Below are 18,451 nucleotides of genomic sequence, written 5' to 3' on the forward strand. Positions count from 1 at the left end.
TCGAACACAGCCGAAGTGAACCTACCCTCGTTGTAGCTAGCTTGAAACTGCCGTTTTGACAGGAAATGACGAGCGGCGACGTCACGTTACGTTGCATCTTGGGTAGTTTGAGTATGAGTAGTAACCTCATATATAGATGAGTATGCAGAATGGAAGTATGTAGTTTGCGATTTCGAACACAGCCAATACATTAACTAAAAGTAGGAAAACGGCGTCCTGTGTCTAACACGAAGAGTGATAATTAGGAATAAGAGAAGAACGTCTGCCTCAGAAATAAACTTCAATACTAAAACACCTTTTTGTGTTCGAGAGAAAACTAAAGTCCAGTTAAACACAGAGAGGAAGAACTTTATTTTAAATTAAAAACCAAAGCAGTCAGGCCGCAGTGAGCATGTCCAACGCTGCGACCCGAGGCTGCACGCACTCCCCACACATACCGAACGGTACAAACCATGAACATGTCGGCTAAACATGAACACCTACAGCAGTGAAACAAGGAAACGGAACAACTAGGGAACCGTGAGGATGTGAACCCGCTCCCTCAGCCGGACTGTCGATGGAGATGCTGATCGTCCTCCGTTTGTTTACGCTTCTCAGCATGTCAACATCACATAAAAAATAAAAAATAAAGATTTAAACTCCAGTCGCACTGAACACAGAAGTCTCTCATCCATCCGGCACTCACAAACACGTCAAGGTTTTTCTACCCTTTGGAAACCTTCAGCATTTTGTTTAAAGTCAGAAAACTTGTGTGTGAACTTAATGCTTGGAAACAAACAAACAAACGGCACACCATGCATGAGAAAAATAAACTTTAAAAAAAAAGGAAAAACAGAGGAGGAAGGGGGCGCTGCAGAGCACCGCGGGCTGTGACGGCTCACACTTCCTCAGCATCGTCGTGGCGATTATTCACAGCGTGGTGACTGATTGTCCAGCGTCGGTGTGCTCTCCCTGCTGAGCGTGAGGTGGGCGGAGCCAAAGAGGCGGCGGCGGTGGCGGGGTTTGGTCATCGCTAATCGCTACCCGGCAGGTTAATGTTCTGAGGAGTCGGGGCAGTTTGAGGAGGCGAATGCAGTCGATCTAAAAAAAGACGACCGACAGGAACACTGAAACGTGGTGCACACTGTTTACGGTGGAGAATAACTATCAATGGAAATTGTAAAATGGTCTCCTCTGCCCCAAAGTTCACATTACAGCACTCAGATCTCCTCCAAACCCCCCCCACCTCTTGCTCCACGCCTCCTGAGCTCTTGTTATGCCTCAGCTCCGTCTCTTCCACCCTTAAAGTGTGGTCCAGCCCCCCCGCCCTAACAGCATGGCAGTATCATTCTACATTAATTCCCCAATCAAAGCATCATTAACCTCCCTCCTCTCCCTCTCCAGCTGCATCCCCTCCGCCCCTCTAGGTCCCCACGATGGCCGGGTCGTGCGCGGCCTCGGGCAGCGCGGCGTCCTGGCAGTGGTAGAGGAAGCAGTTGCCCCAGCAGCTGTAGCAGATGAGGAAGAGGGCGGCCAGGAAGACCAAGGCGCAGATGGTGCAGGGCTTCCTCTCCAGCAGGAAGCTGAGCAGGTAGAAGCCCATGAACATGGAGTGGTTGAACCACAGCGCCGGGTTCAGCGGCTTGGGGATGAGCAGCACGGGCAGCAGCCACTGCAGACAATACATCCTCAGTCCGGTTTTTTTTTTTTTAGGAGGAGGGCGACGAAGGCTTTTCTGCAGGAAGAACCGACAGCAGGTGGCTCAGATGTGGGGGGGCGGGTCTATCCGACTGAGCTGGGATGATGCAGGAAGAGGTCGAAGCAGCCCGATGTCGTCAGGTCATCCCTGCAGAGAGCAGCACATCTGGGTTAGGTCTGCTCAACCTGAGGTTTAAATAATGCTTCCATTATATCCTGCAGTCACTGTCAGGCGGTAAATAGTTTCAGCTCTAGATTAAAGCATCCTTTACTTCAACAACGCTCCAGCTTTAAAGGGATAGTTCGCCTCTTTTGACATGAAGCTGTATGACATCCCGTATCAGCAACATAATTTATGAACATCTTCTTACCCCCTGCTGCGTCCTGTGAGCAGAGTTCCAGCCTCGTTTTGGTGTTGATGAAAGTAGTCCGGCTAGTTGGCTGGGGTTTAAAAAATAAAGCGTTTTGTTTCTCAAAACAATATGCGTTCAAAAGAGTAATACATTTGCATCACAAAATCGTTCTGCAGGAAAAAGTCAGACCTCACAATCACTCGGCACTATTTTCTCCCTTCGTACAGACGCTACAGGACACTTTTTCCTTGAAATAAGCAAAAAAAAAAAATCTGCCAATGGAATTAGTGAAAATCGGCTTGTGAAGATTTCTTGAAATAAAATGTGATATTTAGGACTTTTGAGTTAAATGTGATCTTGAAATTAGCTTAAAAACCTCTTCAAATGTAAAAAAAAAAAGCTTGTTTCATGTGAAATATGACTCAAAACCAGATGTTTAAGACTTTTTCACTTAACAAGATGTATTGCATTAAAACAAGTGCCTGTATCTGGCTGAAATGGTATTTTTTAGGCAATTGTGTCTCATATTAAGTGTAATGAGATACTCAATGAGACAAATATACTTGGTAAGATTTAGATTTTTTCCAGTGAGTAAACACACTCAGGCTTGACTACATTGTCAGAGATCTTCAGCTTTAAGCAATTACTTTTATTTTAAAGGCAACTGCTTCTTCTGAGACGTGAACAACACGTTCTGCTGCATCACTCATATCACAGCAGGCAGTGATACGAAGGGAGAGAAAATAGAGCCAAGCGATTGTGAGGTCTGACTTTTTCCTGGAGAACCATTTTGTGATGCAAATGTATTACTCTGTTGAACGCATATTGTTTTGAGAAGCAAAACACTTTATTTTTTAAACCCCAGCCAACTAGCCGGACTACCTTCGTCAACACCAAAACGAGGCTGGAACTCGGCTCACAGGACGCAGCAGGGGGTAAGAAAATGTTCATAAGTGATGTTGCTAATATGGGATGTCATACAGCTTCATGCCAAAAGAGGCGAACTGTCCCTTTAAGGAAACGACTGGATGCAAACAGCGAGCTGTGCGTGTCTGCATTTAAAACTACTGAATGGGGCTGATGTTGAAGTATGTTACAACCTCCTGTGAGTTCTACCAAGACGCCAAAGTGAAGTCTGAATGCAATTCTCTGCACCTTCTCCTGAAAATCTCTGGTGTGAAAGCAGGTCATTTCTGAGCTTTACAATATCCTGATAACCCTTCAGATATTTTTACAAAGCCTGACCCTGGTGTCATTCAGACTTACTCTGTGCTGACATTACCCCTTTAAACTTGATGGGCCTCTTCAAATCTAGGCTAAAAACCTACTTATTTAGGATTGCTTTTAATACCCAGTAGTATGATGACACTTATCTTATTTGATTTTGTTGTATTTTATTGCTTTCACTGTTCTTTTATTGTTTTTACTTCTTCTTCTCTTTATTTATTACCTGCTGTAAAGCACTTTGGTACACCGTAAGGATTGTCTGTAAAGGGCTGTATAAATAAAATACAATTATATTTAAACAGGAAATACTTTCATTTCAATGCCACAACACAAACCCCAAAAGATTTGAACTTACTCCTAAACCTGGGCATCAAGTAGTCTGCTCCTTATACCGAATAACACTGTATTTAGTCGCTCCTTTTACAGCTGTATGAGTCTGCATCGTAAAAAGTCACAACTAATCTAAGAAATTTATGAGCAGACACATTTTAGCTGCCCACCAGAGATTAAAGCGCATAAGAAAAATGTGGAATATCGCCACCATCTCACACGGTTGTGACCTATCAGTACCACCGGCCTTGTTAATGACTCCCTAATGCAAACTTTAAACCCGTTCCTGCGAAACAGCAGTGAGAACGCTTATGAGCTGAATGGGGATAGCCGACCATGCTAAAAAAAGCTGAAAATAGCTCAATTTTAGCATTAAAAACTGTTGCTAAAGTATTGGTTAAAGGAATTTTGTGATTTTTGTGTACTACCAAACTTAGTCAGAGTTAGTCAGAGAATTTGAGAGGTTGATCTCAGTTCAAGGCGCATAGCTGATATTCTATAAATGTGAGCTCTTTAGTAGTTACATTGGCTGAAAGAGGACAATTTTTCCTACATTTTAAAGGTATAATTTGTATATCTAAGGTAAACTGTATGAAAATTAGAGGAATTTGTTTGAAAAAAAAATTAAAATTTGAAACTTATCAGCACGCACTCAACTGTGTGCTCATTCATAAAAATCAAGAAGGAGCAAAATGTTCATGTTTTTGAAACTGTCATATTTACAAAATTGGCTGAAGATTTGAAAAAGCTGAAACAAATTAGTAATAGCTGAATGTCTTGTGACCCATTTAAAGTTTGAATGGTGTCTCCAGCTGAAAGTATGCAGAAATAGTTGGAAAGAGGAAGATGATTTGGAAGAGCTGAAAGCAGTTTGCATTCATTTCAGCTGGGATAGGGCTCCAGCCACCTCGGATAAAGCAGGCATAGAAAAGATGGATGCTGGGTTCAGTTACAAAGTCGAACATAGAAGAAGAAGAATAAATCTTTTGTTTAATTTCCACCATTTTCTTTCCCCTCGCCACCCTCTTCCCCCACTGTTACAACATCAGGTGCGCGTCATGAGATCAGATTTAAGATGAAATCTCCTTCAGACAGTTTGTGGCACGTCAGACCGTTGGCTGTATCAAAAGCAAGATCAGGCAGACCAAAAGTGATCACAGCTAATGAAATAAAGCTGGGAGACTGTCTGGTTATGATCTCAAGAGGACAACAAGCATCTTTAAATTACTTTGTAGGCAGAAAAACAAAAAACAAACCCTTGGTAAAGTCCTCTTTACTTGGAAAAGGAACAGAAATGTGAATGTAAAGAGAGCAGCAGAATAAAATTTGACGAAAGTGGATCAAATACTTAAAAAAAAAAATTAAAAACACCAAAAATTATAGCAGGAATCTGCTGAAAGAGCTGAACGTTTTGATACAAAAATTGCAGAAATAGCTGAAAGTATGCAGAAGTAGTGAGGTGCCAAAAACTGGCAGAATAATAATAATAAAGAGAAACAGGAACTTATTAGTGAGAATGCCTTAAATCAGAGGTCTTCAACAGGGGGTCCGCGGAGGTACTGCTGGGGCGGGGGGGGGGTGTCGCAAAATCTTTGGTTGATTAGGCGATTTTTAACATTTATTTTATCTATTTTTTTTCAAACAGTTTTTTCTCCCAAATTGTGTGCAAACGTGTGCCATCCACAGATGGTTTGAGGATTCACTGTCCCATCTACATGCATGTTTAAAGTTAAAATCTGTGGATTATTCGAATAGCTCAGTGTTGTATGCAAGATGTTTGTTTATAAATGGCAGTGGCACGGCCACCCTGTACATGTTTCAAATAAAAACATGAATACATTAACCTGTGTATTATTTGAATAGCTTAGTATTGAATGTACAAAAACAGAGTAGCTATGTTTATACACGGCACTAGGCCCCATTAAATATAAAACACAATTGTATGCCATATAAAAAGTAGGGGGGTCCCTGCTCCAACTCTCCATCAGTTTGGGGGTCCCTGGCCTGAAAAACGTTGAAGACCCCTGATTTAAATGCCTTAAAGCGTTCTCACAACTACTCACTGGTGACTTCCTTGTATGGGCCTGATATTCATTACTTAGCCACTCTGCTAATGCTGCCTAGCTGCCTCCCTGTGTTGCTCATCTAAAAGTGTGTCATCATATTAACAAGATTTACTTCGAGTAAATGCTTTCAATTAAATCTTCGTCTAAAATAACAGTGCACAGAGTTTAAAGTGTATTGGTTTAAAAAGGGGGGAAACAGGATGCAGTCTGGCAAGGAGGACAAAGGCTTCCAGAGTTATTAGTGTCAGAGGCAGCTGCTCGCTCTTCCTGACTGCCACATGACCGCATAACCTGAAATGCACTCCGGTGGATAAATCCAACTCACGCCGGTATTGGCTAGTCTGCCCGGCTTGTTGGGTTAAACTGGGAAACGAGTTCAAAAGGCAGGTGTGACCAAAAAGGGAGAGGCTTACAGCATGAAACACCTAGCTTCGCCTAGTTGGGTAAAGTGCATGTTTCCCTCTGAGTGAGGCTGGAAAAAAGACCACAAAAAAAAAAACACAAACAAGCCGGGTGATCTACATCTAACCCATTCAACGGTGAATGAACAAACAAGACAGCATTTAAAATACTATACTTACACATCAGATCGCCTTCATTCAAATGGTAAAGAGTGCGAAAAAGTTGCTTTTTGTTACGAATACAACATTGTGGACCGAAGCTATGACTTTAAAGAACCGTTTTAGAAATTGTAGCTGCTATTTCAAGCTAGCGTTTGAGCTTAAAAAATATCACAATCCAGTTCAAGGTTTGCATCACGTCTGTAAAGCTAAAGCCAAGGCCTTTTTGGAGGTTGGCATCAACGTCGTCTGCGTAGACGAAACAACGCGCACCAGAGGCTAACGAGCTAGCTTAGCTTCATCAACAATATAGTTCTCGAATGAACCAACGGGGTAAAACGCTAGAGTTTGGTCTTGGTAAAAGTCAAGGTGTAAACACTGATTAAATTCAAGATAAATATGAACAAACCTGACATCTTTAGAGTTCATTCTCAGCTAAGACGAAACATCCCGCACCAAATCTGTCAGCGACTGACTGCGCACGTAGCCGCTAACTAACAAACTAGCTAGTAGCAACGGCTTTGGTTAGCTTAAAGGACCCTTGCTGCAAAGTCTGGCGACGAGGTTTAGGTGTCTGTAGTCTGCCTGAAAATAATTAACATCCGTTAAGGACACATTGAACAAATCTGATCAACAAAGATCTAACTTGAAGATTTGTTATCTTGACAAATTCTGTTCTTCCCAAACTTAAGTGTTTGGAAGCTTCTCTTACTGACAACTTGTGTTGAGTTAAAATATATAGACTATATTTTATATATAGACCTCTTCAAATCTAGGCTAAAAACCTACTTATTTAGGACTGCTTTTAATACCCAGTAGTAGGATGACACTTTTATCTTGTTTGATCTTATTTGATTTTGTTGTATTTTATTGCTTTCACTGTTCTTTTATTGTTTTTATTCGTTTTTACTTATTCTTCTCTTTATTTATTACCTGCTGTAAAGCACTTTGGTACACCGTAAGGATTGTCTGTAAAGGGCTGTATAAATAAAATACATTTACATTTACATATATTGTTCTATCAGACTTCTATAGCTTGAATCTACAATGTTAATATCAGAATTTTCTCGACATTTAGAATTTTTTGTGTCTGCATCTAGTGTATCTAAGTTTTTATTGCTAAAGTGCAATAACCTATAAAAACACATTTTATGTTTTTAAGCTGGTATCCTACGTCTCCTTGAGATTTCCAATGACTGACACATGAATTTGTTCTTGTGTTCCAGAGGCAACAAAGACGTCATCAAAGCCCACAAAAATCTTAAGTGAGGCAAAACGTTGTGGTGCAGGGCTGGAAACCAAAGTCACAAACTGCAATATCAGCCTCTGGGTGCTTTGGGGTAGTTTCAGGCCCAGGAATGTGCATAGCAATAGTTGCAGTACTTCAAATTATTAATGAGAATATAGTTTTAAGGTTCACACATTAGATCAGTGATCGTCTCTAATTTGATGTTCTTTCACAATATAATTTCCTTTTTCACTTATATTTAGTTTATTTAATATTTGTACCTGTAATTAGTCATTTTTGTATTGTGTAATGTTTTAGCTAACGTTGTGTGCCCGAACTTTGATTTCTGTCAAATATTTTACATCTTTTTTTGGAATAATTTGTTAAGTTTCAAGTACAGGGTTTTCTGAATACTCTTAAATATTATCAGGTGGTAATAAAACGAAACCTTTGGTCATCGATAAGCTGAGCCTTATCTGAATTAATCTCAGCAAACACTCCCTGTAATTAAAAGCTCTGAGTGAACAATGAATGAAACGCTGGCCGAGCCTGAAACATCTTACTGCTGTCATGGTGTCTGGTTTTAGATCTTTTCACTGAATATCAGTTCTTTGTTTTGCTTTATTTAAAAAGTTGACTACTTTCTTCTGTTTTTGTTCAGTTTCATGTCCTTTGTGTTTCTCTTGGTAGCCTGAGTGTGTATTCTCTTCTCTTCTCTTTGTCGGATCGTCTGTTTCCCCCGGAGTCCTTCACCAGCTGTTGTTTACTTGCTTTCTTTATCTGGGTTTTCTTGATCCTTTTTATCTTTTGGACTTTTGTTTGGACTACTTGGATCTCTCGCTATTTTTGATTTGTTATTTTTGCTGAGACAGGACAGAGAAAATATATCTCTTAAATTAGATTAGTCCAAAGACTCCTCAACAAAAATAAAGATGAAGAAAAATTCAGAATCCATCTCAAGATGTTTGTAGAGGAGATGGTAACTTCCAGAACATTTTCCCTACCTTTAAAATTGTTCCCAAACTTAGAATAAACAAAAAACTATTCAAATGATAATGAAGATGGTAGTTAAAGATGAAGAGCATTAAACTGGACTCCACTTCTATCGGTTAATACTGTTAATACTGTTAATACTGTATATTTCAGATACCTTATACATTTTCTTTTATTCTTATTTTATATTTTTTATTCATTATTATTCATATTTAATTTTAATTATCTTTTTATTGGTAACAGGACAAGGAAGAATTTCACTGCACAATGTACTGTGAATGAGACAAATAAAACTATCTTGACAAAAAGATAGTTTCATGTTTTAAAAATGGTTAAATCAGTACATACAGGGGTCAGCGTTACAAATATAACTACCCGCTGTTTGTTATTTCTGCTTTAGATCCGAACATCTGAATCTGAACACTTCCAAGTCGAGCTGAAAACTGAGCTGCACTTGTTCTGTTTTCTTCACCAATTCTGGATTTCAGGGACAAGAAATGACACACAAGCTGTTTTCTTCAAACTTTATTTCTTACACTTATCAATGACAACAACAAAAAAGGGCAAGAATGTGTGATCAAAAAGAACTAAAACTGAACTGAAATAACTCAAAATGAATAAATACAACCAAACGGTTTGACAAAAAACTGGGTATAAATCTATTTGTTTTGTACTATAATTGAATGCCCGAATGAATTGTGACGGCATCAATGACAAGTTTGCCATCAGATTCTGGGAAGAAAAACAAAGTTGAGGTGATCAGAATGTTAATTTTAAGGGAAAAAAGCAACAAAAACTGGTTTCTATCAAAGCCTTTTAATTATCAAACAAAGCAACATCAGCTGCATGTTTTATTATTTTGGTATTTGCCGGAAAGCTGAAGCTACATGCTGCTCTGTTCTTTCTCCCAGCAGATGATAAGAAGCCTGCCTGAGCTGTTTCTTGTGCTCTTAAAACAGAAAATCTACATCGCAGGCAGCCATTTCAAATAGCCGTGACGGGTGGCTCCCAGACCCCATGAAGTACAAACTACAGTCAGCATAGTTTATAATGAAGCCTTGTGCAGTGTCATTAAAAAGTCAAAGGAGTAAATGAAATGCAGACGGACGGTACTACGTGCAACTGTAGCATCAAACTCATCAGAATCGACGAAAACAAACACAAAAACAATGTTGAACTGCTTTACATGAATCTGACCCCAGCTGAACATGTCAGTGTCACATCTGAATGAGATCCCAGCTGCTTAACATCGACAATTTTACTTTAATTTAGTGACATTTACGTCTCATTTCCAACACAGATCCAGTCTGAACTGCTGCAGTCCTAAATTAGTTACTTTTTTTCTGCATTTCATGGACGTTCAAATGTAATAAAACCCTCAGGAGGTAGACGTGAATCCGAGCTCTTTATGACAACTGTTCACTAAGTTTAAAGAGTTCCTCACTTGTTTTGCTGTCTTATTTTGAGCAAATACGGCAAATATAATTTAACCAGGTCCTGGATAAGATGGTAGAAAATGGATGGATGGACTCTACAGGACTAAAGGAGGAAGTGTGCTCATCTGCAGTCATGTAAACCTGCAATGTGGCACTTTCCTACAGGGTAGTGCTGAGTTGTAGGCATGCATTCATTTGCTTTAGAACGTGACCGCAATAAAAACAGTAACAACCGAAGCTTCCTTCCCTAATTTTCAAGCTGGCCCTAAAAACACCAGGTACTTCCAGGTCATTTTGGTGGATAAAACATCCTTTTAGTTGAGTCTGTTTGGCCCTGCGGCGGGCATACAGGAGGTCGGGGAAAGGAGCATCCAAAAGTCCAGAGTCACAGTTATAAACTTGTTTATAGGAGGAGGAGTCGCCCCCTGCTGGCTATTAGAAAGAACGCAGGACACTTCCCTTTCCAAAAGAGGCTGCATTCATCTTTTACATGACTACTGCGACTTTAACATGAAAAATAGGGAATAACAGCAGCTTTGGATATTATTGTAATGTCTCAGTCAGCTTAGCTGATTCAGACATGACCACTGACACCTGAACACGATCGTATTGAGCTGGCTCGAGCTGCAGACTCAGGCATCACCATTGTGGCTCGGACATTTAATTTCTGATTGACCCAACTTTTTTTACTCAGATGTAGGGATTTATACCGAGCATTGTTTGGTACCTGATACAAAGGATACTGTTATCGCTACTTTTTGAACGTCTAACTGTCAAAGATTCACCTCGATGCAACATTTGTCTGAGACGTTTCGTCCAAGGGAGGTAACACCAGCAACATCATGAAGCACTTGCAGCGCACTCATAATATAATATAATCAATATATAATTATCTTCTGTTCTAAGAGGCTTTTAATTGTAAGAATAGCTTCTGTTTTGATCCTCCTTGTGGGAATCTTTTAACATCTTGTAATGTCTTTATTGTTTACTCTAAATTATGTTGTAGTATCGATAAGAGTATCGATAAGGAGTATCGTTATCGATAAAATCATATCAATATACTACTCAGGCTGGGTCCAGCATTCACCGTATGACGTTTGGGACAGATTGGATAATGTATGTGGGAGTTATAAGCGACTTCATTTTTTGTAGCGAGTGATGGCGAGTCATCGAACTTTGAGGCATCGCCACGGCCACGCCCTTTAAGTTTTGAAAAAGTTTCTCCATGATTTTTCCACCCCATGTCTTAAGAGTAACCTGGCCAAGTTTGAAGTCTGTGGCATTAAATCTGTAGGATGAGTTCGATCCTACGCAAGGTGTGGAATCGGGCAAAAATGGCACCAAAACACACCTTCCATCCAAAATGGCCGCGTCTGCCCATGATGAATGAGTGTACCGAATTTTGTCGTCCCATGTAAAACTAACCCCAATGCAGGGACCATTTTTAAGTATCGTAGGGGGCGCTACAGAGTCAATGAGCGACTCCCAAAAATATAAAGTCCAGTTTTTTTCATGTCGTCGACTGGCAGGTGGTGCTCGCAAAATTTCATGAGTTTTCGAGCACCTTTTGCAAAGAATAATAAAAAGAAAGAACTCCTACAGATACCATAGGGTCCTTGCAGTTTCACTGCTCGGTCCCTATTTATCTTCTGTTCTGATCCTCCTTGTGGGAATCTTTTAACATCTTGTAATGTCTTTATTTTTTACTCTAAATTACGTTCTAGTATCGATAAATATCGCATCGATAATGAGTATCGGTATCGATAAAATCATACCGATATACAGTACATCCCTCAGATGTGGCCACAGTGATGTGAAAACGATCCAAACTTGGCAGACACTGGCTGTGTTCGAAACCGCATACTACATACTTCCATACTGCATACTGATCGATCAGACAGTATGCAGAGCGTTTACCCACAATGCATTTCGCTCCTGCCCGAGCCGAAATCAGCCGGCCTGAAGCTGATTTCGCTTAAGCTCTAAAGTCTGTAAACTTTAGCAACATTTGAAACATTTTCAGGAGAGAAAGTAGTCGTTTAGATCCCCAACGTGTTGAAAACCTGACAAAATACCGGCTATTTACAATTTTGTTCCCACGAATTCGGCGCTACTAAAGCTAGCCGCAGTGAGCAACGCACTTCTGGTTATTTTCACAAAAATAAAATACCCGTTGCCTTTTATCATAGGGAAAGCCATTACGCTACCATTGGTGCTTTTGTTTTGAAAATAGGAGTAAGAGAAGTATGCATTTCGAACACAGCCACTAACATTTAACACTGAAATACTGAAGACTTTGGGCTCGACCTGGACGGGGGTTTAGTGACTCGACCTCGACACATTAACTACATGTTCATGATTTTGAAGTAAATTTTAGCCCATATGTCATAGCCTCAAGATTCAGCCAAGAGCAAGCAGCAGCCATTCCAGCTCACAGAAAAAAAAAAAAGCACATTAGGCTGATAGCGCACAATTATAGCGTCACAAGACGTGTTTAAGAGTAAACATCCTCAGTCGTTACAACCACTATTAAAAGCAAATTACAGATATATCAGTCACTGTATGTAATACATTTAACATGATGCAGCATTTAAATGATAGTAACCATTTTCAAGGGGAATCAATAAAGTGCCAAAACTTTACTTTCACAGTTGCTACGAGCGATATTTTCTGTTCAGTACTTTGGAGGAGCAGCTGAGGAGTTACTGCTGTCACCGTCATCAGACATCAGGGTAAAACTATTGACAATTTCAAGGCTAAAATACTTATCAAGACACTCTTTATTAGATGTTCCTGCCCCTATTGGAGATACTTTGATACAGCAGCAGGGTTTTTTCTGTAATGCACAGCAATGGTATGTTGTAAAAAATACTTAATTCCAGGTTTTACATTCAGAATATCACTAATGAATCAGCATTACTATAAAGAAATATGTCAATACTATGAATAAAAGTACTTTTATGCAATATCATCGGAATATTACTGACTTCCGTAGCATTTCACAATTATATGCAGTGCTGGGTATTTTAATCTATGATGCTGTACTTTATAAGATCATCTTGTTATATATGTAAAACTACTACGTAGTTACGTCCGTCGCTCGTTATCAGAGTAAACACGTCTTATTATCTACTTTCAGCTGTGGAAATGGTTCCCCTTCCAGATCAGGTCTTTTGCCGAAAGATTTGCAACTCTAACTGAGAGCAAAAACTGCAAAAAGCTTGTTTACATTCAAAGGTTAAAGGTGGATAAAGATGCATCGTGCCATGATTTGTCATTTAAAGTAGCCTCATGCAGCCACAGCACAAAGAACTAAGAGCGTAAGGCACACTAAACTGAGGCGTCTGGATGTGATGGCGGCGTTATCTAACATTGAGTAGTGTTTCATTTTTTTCATTTCAATTCTCAACTTTTTACATCTGATGAGGCTTTTCAGTTTCTCCTGCGTACCCCGAGAATCTAAGCTCCAAGATGACATCAGTGACTCCTCCAGCTAAGCTCCAGCTATGCTCAGTTCTTGCTAAACTGGACATCATTTCTATGACAAAAGCTTTTAACTTTTTACTCCCATCAAACAGTTTTTCCTTTTTATCTCCTCCTCTCAAAGACATTTCTTTCTCCTCTGCCATCTCATCTTTCTTCTTCTTCTTCTTCTTCTTTCCTTTCAGCCCCACACATCATCTAATTAGACACCTCTTCATCAATCAGAGATGCGTGTCCTGCTCCTCTTCGTCGTCCTCAGTGGCTGCTTGATTGACAAACACCTGAAATATAAATAGAAGTGTTTATGATGTTCCCAATAGGATGGCGAACCATTTTTTCCTCTCCAATACAAACCACCTAATCGATCATCCAATCACCTGCCAGCGACTGCTGTTCTCCCCGCCTCCTTCTCCCACCCCTGAGAGCCCGTTGGTGCTCGGCTTCTTCTCCCGCATCTCAGGCTGGCCGTCATTGGTCACATCCAGTGTAGGGTTGTCATGGTAACCATTCTCCACAGAATGAAGCTCCTCGGCACGGTACTGAAATGTGACATACGGTTATGCTCCTTCAGTCCGTTACGACTGGCAAATTAACCTGAGAGAAGTAAGCTAACTCTACGAGTTATTGACTTTATTGCCTGTTTTTACCCGCCCTTTGGAAGATGTATTGGTGTTTAGGCTCTCTTACTCAACTAAGAAACAATAAAGGAACGTAAAAACATCCACACTTAGGTACGGAGTTCCTCAAGGCTCCATCCTGGGCCCTGTCCTGTTATCACTGTTGCCTTTCCATTTTAAGTGACCCATATCTGATTTTTTTGTGAAAGTTTGAACTGCACAAATCCTTTTTATAATTTATTTATTTATTTTTTTTAAATCTATAGCTGTAGTCCTCGCTGCAACTGGCCCCGGTTTGAGTCCCGCATCGGACAGCCCTGTGCTGCATGTCGTTCCCCCTCTTTCTGCCCCCTGCTTCCTGTCTCTCTGAACTTTCCTATCCATTAAAGGCACAAAACCCCCCTAAAAAAATGTTTAAAAATAAAACCTGCGTTAATCCGCGATAAAATATTCATCGGCGTTAAATAATTAACAAGTTAACGCGATAATAACGAGTGAACTCGCCCAGCCCTACTTTAAACCTTTTAAAAATGCTTAATAACCATAAATCATCGCACCATTCTCCTGAAAGAACTGAATTATTTGACACTTTAATAGCTTAAAGTATGGAAATGTACCATTTTAAATGTGCCATTTTAAAAAGTTTCAGAGAAGCCACGGTTCACTCTTCAACATTAAAACACGTACAGATGTTGGTGTATATCAGCGGGTCGATGGCTGCAGGTGTGTGTTTCCACCTACCACAGTCTTGGCTGCGGGCAGTCGCCTCTGCCAGCAGATGTATATGACTCCAGATGTGATGATGACCATGCAGATGGAGCCGATGATGACGAGAACCACAAACAGTTTGCCGTAGTCGCTGCGTGTTTTCCTGGGCCGTGACTGACAGCTGCTGGCTGCGCTGTAGTTCTGGATGCCCACCTGGTAAAAAAACACAGAGAGTCCCAACACAGCAAATATAATGTGAGATTGTCACATGTGGAGCACCAAGCTTGGTAAATTAATTTGCTCTGTAAATACATAGCTAGTCTTATCATGACTGTTACTTTTTTCCCAATGATAATCTTGGTCACTGACAGAGAGTTTGCAGCTGTATCAACAGTTTCTTATTGTTCTGCATGTGATTATTTATATGAAAAGAAGCTTTAACAAAACAATCCTCAAACTTAACAAACTACAGGAGATGTTTTTGCTGTTATTTCCTGAGGAACGAACAGTGTAGGTGAAGGTAAAATGAGATGTTTATATATGTAATATGAAAAAACACTGAAAAAAACGATTGCGCACACGAGCCATCGAGGTAAATGCTGGTTTAACTTTCAGTAAAAATAAAAAAAAATGTTCTCTGGCTGTACTTGTACTCACAGACAAGCAGAGAGTATTAAAAGTATCACGTCAGTGCACCTTATTGAGGCTTTTCCTGATCTGCCCCAGCATGTCCAGCACATCTTGGGTGGCAATAACTCCTGAAAGAAAAACACGTTCCACAATGTTTAAACAGTCCAGCGACTCAAACCCCAACGTCTCTGCTTATTTAGTGGATGTAAGAGTGGATGAGACTTTTTCATTATGTCCTGATTAGGCTGGACAATGATTAAAAATGTTTAATCTAATTAATCACATGATTTCCCTGATTAATCATGATTAATCGCATTTGTACGCAAAATCAAAAAATGAATCCAAAAGTAGTGTATAGCCTTTAGCATTTAGTTTTATTTTAAATGTGCTGCCATATGAATGAAAGTGCCATAACATTTGCTGTGCAAACACACTTTTAACATCAGCATCTTTCTGTAGTTTTTATGTAGAAGCCTCGCTCCACTGTCTGTTTCCTTGAATGACTTGCTGCTATCAGTTGTGTGTTTTGCCTTTAAGTGATACTTTAGACTGGAACTACTACGCTGAGAAGACAATTCAACTTGGCTGTAAATGCAGGAGTTTTTTAAAAATTCATTTTGAAATACGTGTTTTTATGTTGAAACAAGTAAAACAGGAAGTAGCGCCAGTTAGCTCCGTGAGCTTCACACAGAGACTGAGGAGCACCTGTAACGGTGATGTTACCTGCTAGTTTATCTTTATTTTATTCCTCCATGCTTCGTAGTGTTTGCTGTAACTGTGTGAATGTGATGCAGAGGAGAAGTGGAAGTTAAAGAATCCTAGTTTTGACCCTGAAGATTGCCTCTGGGGAATGACTCTGCCGTTGGTTGAGAAGCTAAAGGCTAAAGTGGCCAGTGTTACTTTGATTATTTATCGGTACCAGCGACAATGCTAAGAATGTTATTTCTTTAATGATTACAACAACTAATGTTGTCTTTTACTTTGTTTACTTGAACATTTAGTTCTACGGTGTTGATGTGGCGTTAATAAACATCTGTGAAAAGAACCGGAGTCTCGCATCCAATCAATGGGCGGCATATTGGCAGAGTTTACAGATGACTTTGGTTCTGTCGACTCCGCCGTCTTTAAAATGAAAATGGCCGAGTAAAAGTTCCGTACCCTTCTCCATGTTTGGTGGATCCGCCGATTACTTTCTTTTCCGGTTCCACAGCAGACAGCAACAGACTTTTACAAAATAAAAGCCTGTGAGCAACAGACTTTAACAATAATAAAATAAATAATAAAACCTGCGCTAATGCGCGATAATATATTTATGGACGTTAAATAATTAACGAGTTAACGCGACAATAACAAGTTAACCAGCCCAGCCGTAGTCCTGATACTTAAAACCTTAAAAACTAAAGATGGTTAACTTTTTTCTCTCGTGACAGTGCACGTGAAGTCAGGTTTATACAGCAGTTAATTTACACTTCTTAAAGCTTCGGACAGCACAGAAGTGTCTTGGTAAACATTGTGACGTCACAGTGAGAGTTTTACGTGTTGAGTCATGCGTTTTAGGGTAAACTGCTTCTGTGGCAGAGATTCCAGTTTGTTCTTGTAAATGAAGAATCTTCCTCACACACCAGAGTAAGTCATGGAGTTCCTCAGGGTTCTGTGCTTGGACCTATTCTTTTCACTTTATACATGCTTCCATTAGGTAACATTATTAGACAGCCTGGCATAAAGTTCCATTGCTATGCTGATGATACTCAGCTGTACTTATCTATAAAACCAGATGAACCCAATAGGTTGGTCAGACTACAAGCTATGTCTTAAAGACACAAAGACCTGGATGACTCAGAACTGTCTGCTTCTAAATTCAGACAAAACTGAAGTTGATATCTTTGGACCTGAGCGCTTCGGGGAGAATGCGCTGTAGGCGTAAGCCTGCAGGATTTATCTCTTTTTCTGTAAGTGTTTCTGTGTGTGTGTGTGTGTGTGTTGGTACCCTGTCCAGATGCCACATTCATGAGCAGCTGGTGCTGCTGGTGAGTCGGTTTGCTCAGGTAGAGTACCCACGATCCCTCTGGGGTGTTCATTCTTCGAGCAAACACTCGCTCTATGATCTTCAACAACCGAACGCCCTGGAACGCACGAAACTCCTCCTGTTTCACACAAACAAACACACATTTTTATGGACCGAGCAGTGAAACTGCAAGGACCCTATTGTATCTGTAAGGTTTCTTCTTCTTCTTTCTTTCTTTCCCATTCTTTGCAAAAGGTACATGAAAACTCTTGAAATTTTGCGAGCGCCACCTGCCAGTCAACGACATGAAAGAATCTAAACTTTATACTTTTGGGAGTCGCTCATTGACTCTGTAGCGCCCCCTACGATACTTAAAAATGGTCCCCGCATTGGGGTTAGTTTCGAGTGGGATGACTAAATTCGATACACTCATTCATCATGCTCAGACGTACAAAAAAGTCTCATGTCGCCATGGTCCCACGTCCACAGGAAGGTGACCATTTTGGATGGAAAGTGCGTTTTGGTGCCTTTTTTTGCCCGATTCCACGCCTTGCATGTGATCGAACTCGTCCTACAGATTTAATGCTACAGGCTTCAAACTTGGCCAGGTTACTCTGAAGACATGGGGGGGAAAAATCATGGAGACACGTTACCAAACTCTAAACGGTGTGGGCGTGGCCATTCGGTGAACATCGTGTGATGGCGTTTGTGATTTGAAAGCCTTATCATCGTCTCAAAGTCATGAAACTTGGCACACACGTCCACCCTGACGAATTCGTACGTATGTAAAGGGTATCATGTGTGGGCGGAGCAAAATGGCTCAGTGGCGCTCCCTAGAAATTTTCAGAAACCCCTCCACATTGGGGTTATTATGTGCTCGCACATAATAGTACACAATAACTAATTTCCTTCTGGAGCCAACGGTGCGATGATGTCTAACATGTTGCCGTGACAACTGTTTACACACTGCAGCCTCGACGAGGCTTTCTTGTGCTGCTGCCATGGCGACGGATGCCGCAGTGGGGATCCCTCCTCTGTCGCCGCTACACGCACAAAAACAGACGACCTCCCGCAGCGTCTGTAGAACTCAGCAGGAGCTCTTTATCTCTCTCTGACAGAGGAAACTGTCAGGGTCTGT

The 18,451-nt window shown here is 40.5% G+C and overlaps 2 protein-coding genes across 5 annotated transcripts in view; both read right to left on the reverse strand.

Moving 5' to 3' along the window:
• Positions 1-327: 327 nt before the first annotated feature.
• Positions 328-6,721, reverse strand: blcap (bladder cancer associated protein). Of its 3 annotated transcripts, none has more exons than XM_075460203.1 (2): positions 6,628-6,721; positions 328-1,825 (listed from the first exon to the last, which is right to left on the reverse strand). In XM_075460203.1, the coding sequence occupies exon 2, from the start codon at positions 1,664-1,666 to the stop codon at positions 1,403-1,405; it is 264 nt and encodes an 87-aa protein (XP_075316318.1). In that variant the 5' UTR covers positions 1,667-1,825; positions 6,628-6,721; the 3' UTR covers positions 328-1,402. The 3 variants fall into 3 exon arrangements, with proteins under 3 accessions (XP_075316318.1, XP_075316316.1, XP_075316317.1); XM_075460201.1 differs by having other exon boundaries at positions 6,623-6,721; XM_075460202.1 differs by lacking the exon at positions 6,628-6,721 and adding an exon at positions 6,235-6,615.
• A 5,386-nt stretch (positions 6,722-12,107) lies between these two features.
• podxl2 (podocalyxin-like 2) overlaps positions 12,108-18,451 on the reverse strand; it is a 28,690-nt gene continuing 22,346 nt past the window's right edge. For both annotated transcript variants that reach the window (XM_075460206.1, XM_075460204.1), the window contains exons 9-13: positions 17,296-17,452; positions 15,375-15,436; positions 14,712-14,891; positions 13,731-13,892; positions 12,108-13,634 (exon numbers count right to left, since the gene is read on the reverse strand). In XM_075460206.1, the coding sequence (XP_075316321.1) occupies positions 13,575-13,634; positions 13,731-13,892; positions 14,712-14,891; positions 15,375-15,436; positions 17,296-17,452 (621 nt within the window). In that variant the 3' untranslated portion in view covers positions 12,108-13,574. The remainder of the gene's footprint in view (positions 13,635-13,730; positions 13,893-14,711; positions 14,892-15,374; positions 15,437-17,295; positions 17,453-18,451) is intronic.

The sequence above is a fragment of the Odontesthes bonariensis genome, chromosome 3 (genome assembly GCF_027942865.1).
Source record: "Odontesthes bonariensis isolate fOdoBon6 chromosome 3, fOdoBon6.hap1, whole genome shotgun sequence".
Taxonomy (NCBI): Eukaryota; Metazoa; Chordata; class Actinopteri; order Atheriniformes; family Atherinopsidae; genus Odontesthes; species Odontesthes bonariensis.